Here is a 13,201-nt window from a genome sequence, read left to right as displayed (position 1 = left end):
GCTAATAAATGTATCTTCAATTTTGCATATATAAATATCTACCCTAGAGCAGCTGTTGCTATAGTAACAAGATATATTTGCTCATATTCATATTTTAGAACTTACTTTTTAGAATTCCTTAAAAACTGTGATTTAAAAATTCTGCTTATAAGAGAACTTCTGCTTGTGTCTTATTTCAAAGTATTAGTAAGAAAATATAAGCTACGGCAGTAGTCATTCTTCTTATTTGGGACTATGTATTTCTCAATGTTCAGTGATCTCAAAATGTGTTACAGAGTCAACAGTACCAGTAACATTATAATTCTATGAGAATAAACTGGAAGAAATGCTTTTGGAATCATCAACTCTTTAAAGAAACATAAGAATCATGAGAGAATCAATTATGGTTAATATTACCTTGTATATTCTGAGACTTTGCATGGTTTCTTTCCCAAAGAAAAAGAGCGGACCTCAGAACCATGGTCCAATTTTCTTTTCATCTATAAGGTAAAGCAAATAAGATAGGTTTAAAAAAAAAAAAAAATCACCTGTCCAACTGTCTTAACATTAGCATTGGTACTAGTGAAAAAAATTTCTTAAATTTGTATAAGCCTAAATTTTCATTAATTAGGCATAGTTAATGTATGTAGAAAATAAATGTTCTATGATTTCTTCTACTAGTTCTACTTTGTTTTACTCTTTGAAGACGAGAAAGGTGATTACCCACCCCCCCAATATTTTGTCCAGAAGAATACCATATGGTGATTTAAAAACTGATATTCATCATACATATTCCTTGAGAGTCATATATCTTTCACGTTTCCCAGTTTAAGAACACAGGGGGAAATGTCATGTTAATGAACACATTGAAGAACCATATTTAACGTATCTCTCTTAGTGATCATCACTTTCCTTTCAAGTGATTTCAAGATAAAACATACAAAAAAACTCAAAATTTCAAAACCCGAATGGAAGTAACAGTAACCGAATTTAAAACACATATTTATTATAAAAGTGTGAAGAGAACAATGTAAATAAGATGATCTTGAAAAGTAATTATAATAAGGCATAAAGCAATGAATATGGGCAATGAGAGTAAAAAAGTAAATCTGTAACAGGAGAGAGGTCTGGGGATGGTATAATAAAGGTGGAAAAAAGCCATCAATTGATATTTACACAGAATATAACTTCACTGACAGATGCTCACTCAGGACAAAATATTCTAACTTGAAAATTTCAGCAACATCAACAAAAACATTTAAAAAGAACGAATCGTACATCTTTGTAAGGTATATATATCCAACATCTATACTTTTAAAGTATCTCTTTATGCTATATATGTATAATACCGTAAATACATTCAGAATTGTATGTCAACATCAATATTGAAATATTTATTTTTTTTATATTTCACCATCTGTTAACTGAGGTCATCTGACTATAGATATGTCATAAAAACTAGAAAATAAGACCTAATAAGATGCAACTTTTTCTATTTTGATTTGTGTCTGCTAATTAATTACTGTACTATGGAAAATTATGTGGCGGAGGTAACCCCAGAGTGATAGAGAGCTATCCTCATTTTTAGAATAAGGTAAAAACCCTTGCTTTGCACCAGACTTAGTTTCTTACCTACTGCCTCACATGGGAACATCATAAAACAGCATGCTGCATTATAAATACTAAAGAGAACCATCAAGACTCTAACAAATTTTGAACCACACTATGGATAATAAAGACATTTTTATCATCATGAAAAAGTCTTCCAAAATACAGTGATGATCTTATGATATCAGGAGCTAGAGTGAGGGTACAGCAAGCTTGTCCACAATTTATGCCTTAGTTCAAGAAATACCTACTGGAAAGAAATGGAATTGGTCTTAATTCAACCCTTCAGAAGTTTCTGTACTCATTACGTTGTTTTAAAGTGATTCCTCTCAAAAACCATTATTTTCTTTCTCCAAATAATTTTAATAAAAGCCAAAAATAAATATATAGGATTTAATATATAGATAGCCACGTGCTTGCATACATATAAATCATAGACACACACGTACACATACACGCAAATGTAGCTCTCAGGAAGGTCAGTCGGTACAGATTACCTTAAAAATCTAGCTTTTTTAATAACTTGCACAGATTCTTATTTTCAAAATTGATATGAGAAACTTTGATATTCATTCTAATTAAGTTGTAATACTGGCTTTCAGAACTTCCCTGGGTATCTTGCAAATACACATTGGTGCAAATGCCATTTGTCACCAAAAGCAAACTTTATTTCCATCTTAGAAATCCTTCAATGGATAAAAATGCCCCAAATACATATCAAGGGAACCATTTGGAAAGGATTTTTATTTTCAGAATATTTTACAAAATAAAGGACTTTCTGTAGGACTATAGAAGTCTTTTAAATATTATACTGTTTACTGAAAATCCTGACTTTAGAACCAAACGTTAATTCTGCAATTTTTTAAGGGGCACAGAAAGTAAATACGATCTTTTAAAATAGAAGTCCTAAATATTCTAGTGATTCTAGACTTTAAAAGAGTCAACTAAAGAAAAAGAAAAGAAAAATGTATAAGATACAGAAAAATTAAAGGCAAAAGACTCACTAAAAGCCAACTAAGGGTAGAGTATTTCCAGGTCAGCATTTAACGGAGCCACATTTCTAAAGTCTAAATATATTTTAGTGGAAAATTCCCGGATTAAAATACACATTTTATTTTAAATTTAAAGCTGTTTACAGCTTACGTTGTCTTTGCATTATTTGCTTACATTCACCATATAAAACCGAATACCAGCCATCCAGCCACCCACCAAAATTAGAGGATACTGCAGCCATCTCTGATGATACAGATTTTCCTTCTCAGGCAGGCACACACACACACAATCATACAACACAGGAAGAAAACAGATTACTTACTTTGTAAAAAATCATTTTGAGTGTGCCGTAGAAACCCATATTTTCTGTATTTTTCCCCTTCAGTGATTCTGTGCCCCCGTGTGTCCGGCTGCTTGGCAGTCTCTGACAATATAAACCTTTTTCAGGTAGGTATGTCACAGATTCTAATGTGGACATGCTCAGGCACGTCAGAAAGGGAAGATTAGGGAGCAGAACCGGCAACAAAACTCCACAGTAAAGGCAAATGCAGCTCAGTATCAAACCGCTTCTCGGGACACACATACATACATGCAGCTTGACTGAGGAGAACTCGAGGGAATAATGAGAGAGAACCGAGAAGATTATTGGAGGAGACTATGCCCTGTCAAAGCCTTGACTGAACAGATTCCTCCCTCAGCAGCAGAGGGATCAGATTACATCTTCCCTTGAACACAGAATGGTGCAGTCCAGGATTCAGCAATGCAGACTGCACATCAATTATATGGTGATCCGCTCCAGGGAACCCGTAAGCACACAACGCACTGAACAGAGGGAGGATGTGGGCAGCAAATGAGCCCGCCCCACACGACAGCCCCCTTCCCCTTTCAAACTTTCAGGAGATTATTTTGTATTTTGTAAAACCTGCATTTCTGAAGAGTTTTAAATGGCAAGCATCCTTTCCACAAATAAGTGCTTTCAGAAACATTTTGAAAATGGAATATATTTTCCATACAGTCCTCCCAACAGAGGCAGGGCAGGCTATTTCCACTAACTGTTACCCTATTGCAGTCCTGGCACAGACTGATCACATTTTTCAAGTAGCTTAGAAGATACAAAATGAGCAATCCCGAAGGGAGAAATTAAATATTCTTTGTTGGGGGGTGGGGAGGATTTACAATAAAGTAAGCCAGTTTGGAGCTTGGAGCATTTGCAGAAATTATATAATAAGTTGTATCTTAACCTGCATACTTCTTATATTGGCATTTAATGAAAACGTTCCCTATGTTTTTCCATTCCCTTCATTTCAAATATAGTTTTCAAGAAAATTGCCACACTTCATCAATTCTTGGTAATCATGACAATATCTTAAGACTATCAGACTAGTATTAAGTGTGTAAGTTTGGCCAAAATGTTCTATTTCTTCAAAGAAAGCAAAAACTGGGCTTATTGGGAGTCCTACCCTTATTTGTTCATTTAATCTTGAGTAAACAGGATGTACTGCACTTCTACCTCCAGAATTACTTTGACAACGTGTATTGCTTACCATTAAAAAGGCATTTTACATAATAATAAATACCAAAGTTTGCCTGAAGGCAACCTTTTTCTCAGAATGACTACTTCACAAATCTAGATATTTTATCTTGCAACTTGCTACACAACTAGCTTCGGGAGGGAGGCAATTGTAAGATTCCTTGGCCCATTATTAAGGGTCTAGTTAATTAACTCCTACCCTCCCCATTAACATTCTTTATTACAAGTAAACTGCGTGCCTATAGTTATTTAAGTACCTGAAATGTTTCTTCAGAAAAAAAGAAATAGTATTTGGACTTAGTACATTTTAATACTCTCTGCTATAGTTAACAAATGACTTTCATTAGGAAAATGATTCTAAATGCTGCATAAAGTAGTCTCATAATTTAAAAAAATAAATGTTTACCTTTATAACAGACATTAAGTTAGTGTAGTATCTTTTACCTAAAAAAACATAAATGAAATAAGATAATCCAAAATTTTATGAAGATGTACATCTTGGATTCTTCTGGAAAGTATATTCTATATATTATATTATCTTTTTAAAAAAATCTGACTCTTAAATTCTTGCCCTCAGATACAATATGTACAAGTACCCAGCAAAAAGTTAATTTTCTAAATAAACAATCAGCTTACTTCAAAGGAAAGTTCTTTCTCAAAAGAAGTCTCTCTTGGGGGGGGGGGGGAATCCAATGGTTAGGAAGAGACCCATAAAACCCTTTTGTTAGAAGATTCAGAGCACTCAAGATTTTAAAAAATACAAAGCCAAAAAAAAGTGATTTCCCCTCCACCATCAGCCTCCGCTCCGGGCTATCTGAAGAAACTAGCTAATTATAAAATGAACACCTGACATTTTCTCTAAAATTTGTCAGTGGTAACCAGCTTATTAGAGGACAAATGAACTTCCCACCAATCATGTAACAGTATATATACCTTGATTACAATTGAAATCATGTCCTGTCTTTAGATGAAGTAACTTTTTCAAATTAAGTCTACTCAGTTGAGGACATAGATCAACTTTAATAAAGCAGGGATACTGCCTCAAAACCTAGGATATTTAAAGAAGAATATAACATAATTTTCTATATTCAAAGGAATGGCTCCTTTGTATGGTATGAAGTTAAAGGGACACCTGACCTTCGCAAACATATATTTACATGTAGGTATGTATATTCATGTTTTATTTTTGAATAGGTAAAATATTTACACGATTCAAAAATCAAAATGATAATCAAAAGTATACACTGAAAAGACTTTCTACCACCCCACACTCCCCACATTCCATGGGTCCCATTTGATAATTATTTTTATTAATTTATCCTTTAAGTGAGAATGTAATAAACATTACATAAGTTAAGTACTCATGAAGATTTTATTTTCCTAATTATTTCAACAATTCTCCCTACTATCTTGTTACAATGTTAATTTGAACCGTGAAGAAAGAATTTGGCAAGCAAAACTAGCCAACTAAATCTCTTACCAGATTTCAAATAAATAAAATAAAAATAATTTTCAATATTCTCTAAAGTTCTATTAATGAAAGTTGTGATCTATTAATTTCATCATGATATATATATGAACAAAAGCAAATAAAACCATTCTCCATTCACCCAGCAATTGTACTACTAGGCATTTATCCAAGGGATACAGGTGTCCTGTTTTGAAGGGACATATGCACCCCCATGTTTATAGCAGCACTATCAACAATAGCCAAAGTATGGAAAGAGCACAAATGTCCATTGATGGATGAATGGATAAAGAAGATGTGGTATATATATACAATGGAGTATTACTCGGCAATCCAAAAGAATGAAATCTTGCCATTTGCAACTGCGTGGATGGAACTGGAGGGTATTATGCTAAGTGAAATTAGAGAAAGACAAATATCATATGACTTCACTCATATGAGGACTTCAAGAGGCAAAACAGATGAACATAAGGGAAGAGAAACAAAAATAATATAAAAACAGGGAGGGGGACAAAACCGAAGAGACTCATAAATATGGAGAACAAACTGAGGGTTACTGGAGGGGTTGTGGGAGGGGGGGATGGGCTAAATGGGTAAGGGGCATTAGGAATCTACTCTTGATATCATTGTTGCACTATATGCTAACTAATTTGGATGTAAATTTAAAAAAAATAAAAAAAAATTTTTAAAAAAGCAAAAAAAACCCAAACATTCTCCATTCCTATTTCTGAGAGTATTGACTAAAATACAGATATTTTTATTATTTGTTTATTTGTTTACTTTTAATTTTTGTTTTGAGAGAGAGAGAGAGAGAGAGAGAGAGAGAGCGTGTGCATATGGGCAGGGGAGAAGGGCAGAGAGAAAGAGATGGAGAGAATCCCAAGCAGGCTTTATGCTCAGTGCAGAGCCTGCTGAAGGGGTCATTCCCACAACCCTGGGATCATGACCTGAGCTGAAATCAAGAGTTGGATACTCAACCAACTAACCCATTCCAGGTGCCCCTAAAATACAGATATTTAGAACTTTATTCAGAGACTTAAGTTTTTCAGTAGTATGAATGAAAAAGCCTTTATGTGTGTATCTATCTATCTTTTCTGACCCTTGAGGTAGACAGAAACATTTCAAACTGAGATCAGTCCACAATCTATGTTAAATAAGTTTAGGAAAAAAAGTATTCTACGCTTTATGCTAGAATGTTAACTAGTAAGTTCACCGAAAAAAAGACTAGTCAACCATTACTGCTGAGACAATACTTGTGTTTGTCATCCAAATTTTTAGAATCAATACTCAATGTATTAAACATATTTCCACTACAATACAATACACCTTCATGTAATTCCAGCTAAGCAATAAATTTCCCGTTGTATAAAAAAATACTTCTTGTGCTGATTGACAACCTGTAAGCCTTACTGGAAATCTATCAGCAAGGGGAGTGACTGCTAACTCAGATTCAATGCTCATCTTATCACAACTCCATTGAGCTACGTGTATGAGAATGGATGAGAGCAGCAACTTAAGAAAGAAAATAAATAAATTAAAAAACAGTACAAAGATATGAAGATGCACCGCCTCAGAGGCAAAGCCTCTGGGAAATAAGGTAGAAGAATGATTAACTTGTGAGCTAGCATAAGAGAAATGGTTCTTTCTGAGCAATTAGTTGGGATGACTAAGTTTTTAGAAGGGCAAGTTGTAGTCACTGACAGAAACCAAATAATTCTACCAAATTATTCTAAATAGTGAGAAAAATATAAACAGTCAAGCAGTCTTCACTGAATTATGTATCTTCAGAGAAGTATGTACCTTTATACAGTGTCAACAACGGAAGGAGTAATAGAGTACTTTTCCTCACCTTGGGTCTCAGAGTTATTTCCATTTTAAATAAATTCTTCTATTGCATTCATCATACCTAAAAATTATTGTCATTATTTTTATATATCTTTCTCCACTACTATCTACTCCTTGAAGGCTCCCATCTTATTCTAGGACACAATAGAAAAATGATACATAACAATAATTAATGTTTTTGGATAGCTGGCCATACAAATAAATAGTAGCAACCAGGACATCATTTTTCTAAAGCACAAATATGTTATACTCAGTACTAAAAAGTCTTATCCATTGTACTAGAATTGATGATATTATGATATTATTGGTTCTTTTCATTATCTTGCTAACATTTAAAAATTTACTTCCATTTTATAATAACAGAATGTGTTTATACGTCAGTGATTTTCTTTATTATCAAGACAACATTTTTCACTCTGATATTACACTAGAAAAACTACCTACCACAACAATTGGCTGTCTTGCCCAAGCATAGAATTTAAATTAGAGACAGCTCAAACTTTCAACATCAAAGGAATGCCAAGCATACTGAAGCTAAAACAAACTTTTTGAAATCACACTAACCCACTGTCATTAACTTTCTGGGATGGGAGTTCTTACTAAAAGGTTCACAACTGAAACTGGCAAGTTAATAGTCTGTCATATCACGGGTATTGTCAATTAAAATAATATGTACGCCCAGCATCTACATTTTCCCTAATGCAAGTAGGTGGCAGTACTGATCAATAAGCTATTTTCCAGTCTTATTCATTAATTAAGCATTTATTTAGCAACCTAGAATTTGTCAGGCACAGGAGAGTATGCAATTAAGCAAATGTTTTTCTTCCTCCACTGAATTTAAGACAGAATAGGGTAATATACACACTTCTGACTCTTAGAATTCACATTGATATTAGTTCAAAACTAGTTATTTGAGAACATGTAAAATAAAACAAGGTAAGCCAGATTTAGTTTGAAACTATCATCCAAGTAAACAAATAGTGAAATATTACTGTAAATCAAAATGCAAATCAAAATATAGCTCAGACTGCTTTAAATAATTTTTAAGATAACTATAATTTTAGGAGTGGTACTTTTATAAATTTTTCTTTTTCTTGAAGTTTCTGGTATTTATAGCTCTCTTTACAAAAATACAGTCCTTGAGGATTTGACACAAACTGCAACATTAATTCAAGCAGTAAAAGCTTTTTTCATCCCTTCTAATTGGGCCAAATTAGTTATCTGATAAACATATGTGCAAGTACATATATATACACACATACATACATACCAGATGCAAGTTAAGAGTTTCATTTATCAGAACTACAGAAGAAAACAATAAAGATGGGAATTTTGCTTGTTTGCTCTGCTAAAATTCATATTGTGGTAGAGCTATCAGATTTACTTCATGCACCAAAACGTTCCTTATATCTCTATACAGATGGGCAATACCTGCAATAATTGACAAAGTAAGTCACTCTGGAATGTATCCTGACTTCTTTAGAAATCAATTCATCTTTACATCTCATGCTTCAAATCCAAAATCAACCATCAGTAAGTATGTTGAATTCATATCCGAAAGTTCCTTCTCAAAATTCTGTTGTAATTGTTTTATAGTAACCCTTCAGCAAAGTAAGGAAAATATCATGAGAAACTATAAAAATAAGGTTGATTGCAAGAAAAATAAAACAGCAAATATAGAGAAGGGATGAAATCAATATTCTCTCAATAGAAGACCTAGAACTCTATTCACTCTTCTACTTTCTTTATCCAGTTCCATATTTACTGCTGCTGGTCGTGATGTTCAAATACATTTACCTACTCGGAAAAAAAAAATTTCTGTAGGTGTGCTATATCAATCTTATATTTTAGTATTAAAATAGCCTTTTGTTTCAAGGTTTGTTTAAAATTCTGGAATTAATGTCTTAAATAAGTCACAGATTAGTCATGACTTGAATTTAGTTATGACCAAAAAGTTTTGAGAAAGGGGCTAAAAGCTAAGAAGTAAAAAAAGTTGTACATACTGAGTCAACAACACCAACATTAATAACAGGAAGCCATAACGTTTAGAACTAGAAGAGAACTTGGAAGTCATCTAATCTAGTTCTCCTTCATTTATGAAATGAACATGGGGTTTGGAATTGGAGAAACCTGAGTTTAAACACCAGCTTTGCTGTTATTAGAGTGGAACCTCCATAGGGGTTGACCTTTTAGCAGTTCTAGTTTTTGTAATGGTAATTACCACCTATCAACTTTACTAACCTAGCCCACAGAGTCTTTGTGAGGACCTAGTAGATGCCCAGCATATAACAGATATCCTATAAAATAATAACTGCTATTAACAGGTGAGAAAGGTGAGGGTAGAGAATTAAGTGTCTTGCTCAGGGTTATACAGCTGTATTAGAACCTTAGACTCCGGTCCCAAGTTCACTACTTATTAATTGATTTCCATTAGATATGTGATGGCTCAAAAAATCAGACACTGCTAAAGAAGGAAGCAAAAAGTTATATTTTGCAAACAGCAATTGCATATGCAAACTATGATTAAATCTTGATTATTCAGTTCATGGAATGATTATCTAGATCCATCTGACTCTGCTTCTGCTACATGTGGGATATCTGAGGCAAAGACATGGTGACTGGGAAAAGGTGACAGAAACTGAAAGATTTAGGTTAAAAGAAATCAATTAAAAAATAATCACTTATATCCCAATCTCTACAAAATGCTGAGGACAAATAAAAACATTACAGTAACCTTTCTCCCCCGCCAAGATACTTAAAATCCAGCTGGCAAGACAAGAAACTAATAGAGAACAATATCTATCAAGTGCCAAATTGGGTAGTGTAGGAGGTCAGAAAATGAAGAAATCATTCAAATAGAAAATTTCATATAAAATAGTCTTGCTTCTGAGTTTGGTAGCAAACAGAAGTTTTTTTAGATGCTAAGGAAGAAAAAGGAAATTATCATCTGTGGACTAAAGACATGTGGAAATAACACTATCACTACCTTGAAGAATTAACATATGTAAGACTTCTAGTACTCACTGGTCTTATAAGGTGCATTAAGGAGTAAACTATTTACCAACACACCTCCTAATCCAAACATTTAATATTACAGTTAAAATATTCTTTAATTTACTAGTAACGGTTTCTTCAAAAGTACTTTCTGCCATGACTCATTCTCCCATTTTAGGGATAATATGTGTCCTTCTGTACAAGGATAACTTTACTGTGTGGGCGTAAAGACTGTTGACTTTTTATTTAGTTATAAACACTGACTAATAAGGGGTCCTTCTGTTTCAATAGGCACTCCTACCAGATCATATACACAAACGGCTTGTACTTTTGAATATAGGGGGGAATGAAGAGACTTCAGAAATAAACATTCATTTAAACATGATAATCTCCCAAAAACTTGATGAAAAGACAATAAAAAATGTAATTCAGGGCAGTAGGGTACATGATTCATTGATTTTCACCAATATGTGGGGAAAGGACCTCTGGTATTCAAAAGTGCATGACATACTTGGAAAATTAAACAGTTTGTCTTGTTCTGCTCCCAACCCTTTCTCCCCATGTCCTGCCTCTCCAGCCCCCAGACTCAAAGCCTCCTTTTAAGGAAGTCTTAAGGAAAACACTTCATTGCAGAGCATTCTAGCTCACCGTGTAACTGTTCATCATGTAAAGAACTAGGGGAAGGGCTACTGTAAAGTAGAAGGTATGTGAGATTCAAACACATGATATAAAGTATGGTCCAATGTAAAATATATATGCAAATATTTAAGTGTGTGTGTGTGTGTGTGCGCACACACACACAAAGAAAAGCCTATGTAAATATATTAAAATATTCACAATGGTCATCTAAGAGGCTTAATAAGAGATTTTCCCTCTTTTTTCTTACCTGTCAATAAACAAGTTCACTTGCATAACCTTTTGAACCCAGTATGTGCCAACAACTGTTTTAGGCTCTAGGTATAAGGTGGCAAACAATGCAGATGAGCTCTCTACTCCCCTATAGTATAACATTCCAGGGCGGGGTGGGGGAGAAGTCATCTAATAGGCAAACTAATACATGACTAAGATAATTTCATATAATGCTTAGTTCTAAGAGAGAAATCAAACAGGGTGCTATGAAAGAAGTAGGTAGCTAGGGTAGTAAAGAAGTGTGGCTAATTTTGAATGGCATCACCCGGGAAACAACTTTTAAGTCAAAATGATAGAGTAGAGCCTGGGATCCGCAGGAATAAGGCCAGTCTAGCTAAGATGAAGTGACTGGTACACGATGAAGTCAGACAGGTAACCAAGGACCAGATCATGTAGGATCCTGTAGGTCATGGTCAAGAGTTCAGATTTAATTGTGAAGTCATTACAGGATTTTCAGGATAAGAGTAAATACAACAGAACTTCTGTATATATTTTTGCCTATATTATTTTTTATATTTTCAAAAATATATATAAAATTAAATACTGCTTACAAAGTAATTCTCAGTTACTGATTAAAGAAGATATAACTCTTTTCAACTCTTTCATGCAGCAATTACTCTTTCATTTCCCTCACACTTACTCTCAAACTCAGCAGCTATCCCAAAAGATTCCTAAACTTGGAAAAGAGAATTATACTACTTTATTAGGCTACACCATGTGCCAAGCACTATTGTAAGTCTTTATATCTCATAACTCAATTCTGTAAGAATGAAGGAGTATCTACTGCATCATATCTCTATTACCTTGCTCTTCTATTCTCTATGTCCTGATTTTATCCTTACATTTAATAATTTACTTTTTTTGAGAAAGACACTGATGTTGGGCTCAGATCTCTACAGATGGACAATGCATCCAGCCTTATTATAACAAATGTCTATAATGGTAAATGATATGGTTACCTTTAGTTATTAGAGACAAAAGGATTTTACCCATGGTACACTTTTTAAGACTGCTTATCTGTGATCATAAAAAAAAAATGCCAGAACATAACCACAGAATCTCAAAGTTGGAAAAAGCCTTCAGCTAAAGCTAAGTACAGCCTCAGGTGCAACCCTACTTATTAGGTACACTCTCATTAGCATGTTGTCACACAAGATCTGCTTAATCTAAAATACACATTATTCTCAACTCGGTAATCTTTTATTGGTTGGCTTCCCAATTTTGATAATTATGTCCAATTATAAAATTTGGCTAGCAGACACATAAAGTCCAGATTCAAACTTATTGTATTTTTTAAAATATAGCATCTCTTCTCATCTCAATCATCTTACGTATTTTCCACAAGAATTTAAACTGAGAAAGGATAACTTTCATCTTTTAAAACTCTAGCTATGAATCAAAGTCTGTGGACTTAAACTTACTTCACTTATTCAAAAACACTTACTAGTTCCATATTGGTGCGAGGCCAATATGAAACATAAATCACACCAGGTTCTTGCTCTAGCATCATGGTGATCTTTAATCAATTCTTTACTTATTTTCGAGTACCTTGCCTGCTCTTTAAGTATTTGTTTGATGCAGCTGTCAAGTAAGGAGAGAAGAACCCAGTAATCATTCCCCCACTACACTTAAAAAGGAGAATTCTAAAGAGTCATTTCAGAAACATCAAATTATATTTTAAAGCAATAATTTAAGAAACTGCATTCATTGCTTTGAAAGAATCTAGAATTATCTGACTAGCATAACATCTACATGATCCCCTAACTTTTTAGGAGATTTCAACAGACTCTAAAGTTTCAGTAAATAAAAGTAGAGTACAAAGAAAGATTACTAGAAATAGATGGGTCATGAGTAAGGTTTGACATAATTTTTGC

At 33.7% G+C, this 13,201-nt stretch overlaps 1 protein-coding gene across 9 annotated transcripts in view; it reads right to left on the bottom strand.

Annotated features, from left to right (window-relative positions):
* FBXW7 (F-box and WD repeat domain containing 7) overlaps positions 1–13,201 on the bottom strand; it is a 225,305-nt gene that overhangs the window by 30,060 nt on the left and 182,044 nt on the right. For 8 of the 9 annotated variants that reach the window (XM_042983769.1, XM_042983767.1, XM_015538395.2 and 5 more), the window contains one exon: positions 397–479. In XM_042983769.1, coding sequence (XP_042839703.1) covers positions 397–479 — 83 coding nt within the window. Of the gene's footprint in view, positions 1–396; positions 480–2,902; positions 4,376–13,201 lie in introns of those variants that run through there. The other variant, XM_007084180.3, reaches the window with a different exon arrangement.

This window comes from Panthera tigris, chromosome B1, assembly GCF_018350195.1.
Source record: "Panthera tigris isolate Pti1 chromosome B1, P.tigris_Pti1_mat1.1, whole genome shotgun sequence".
NCBI lineage: Eukaryota > Metazoa > Chordata > Mammalia > Carnivora > Felidae > Panthera > Panthera tigris.
The sequence above is the reverse complement of the archived record's forward strand: the minus strand, read 5'-3'. Positions and strand labels throughout refer to the sequence as shown.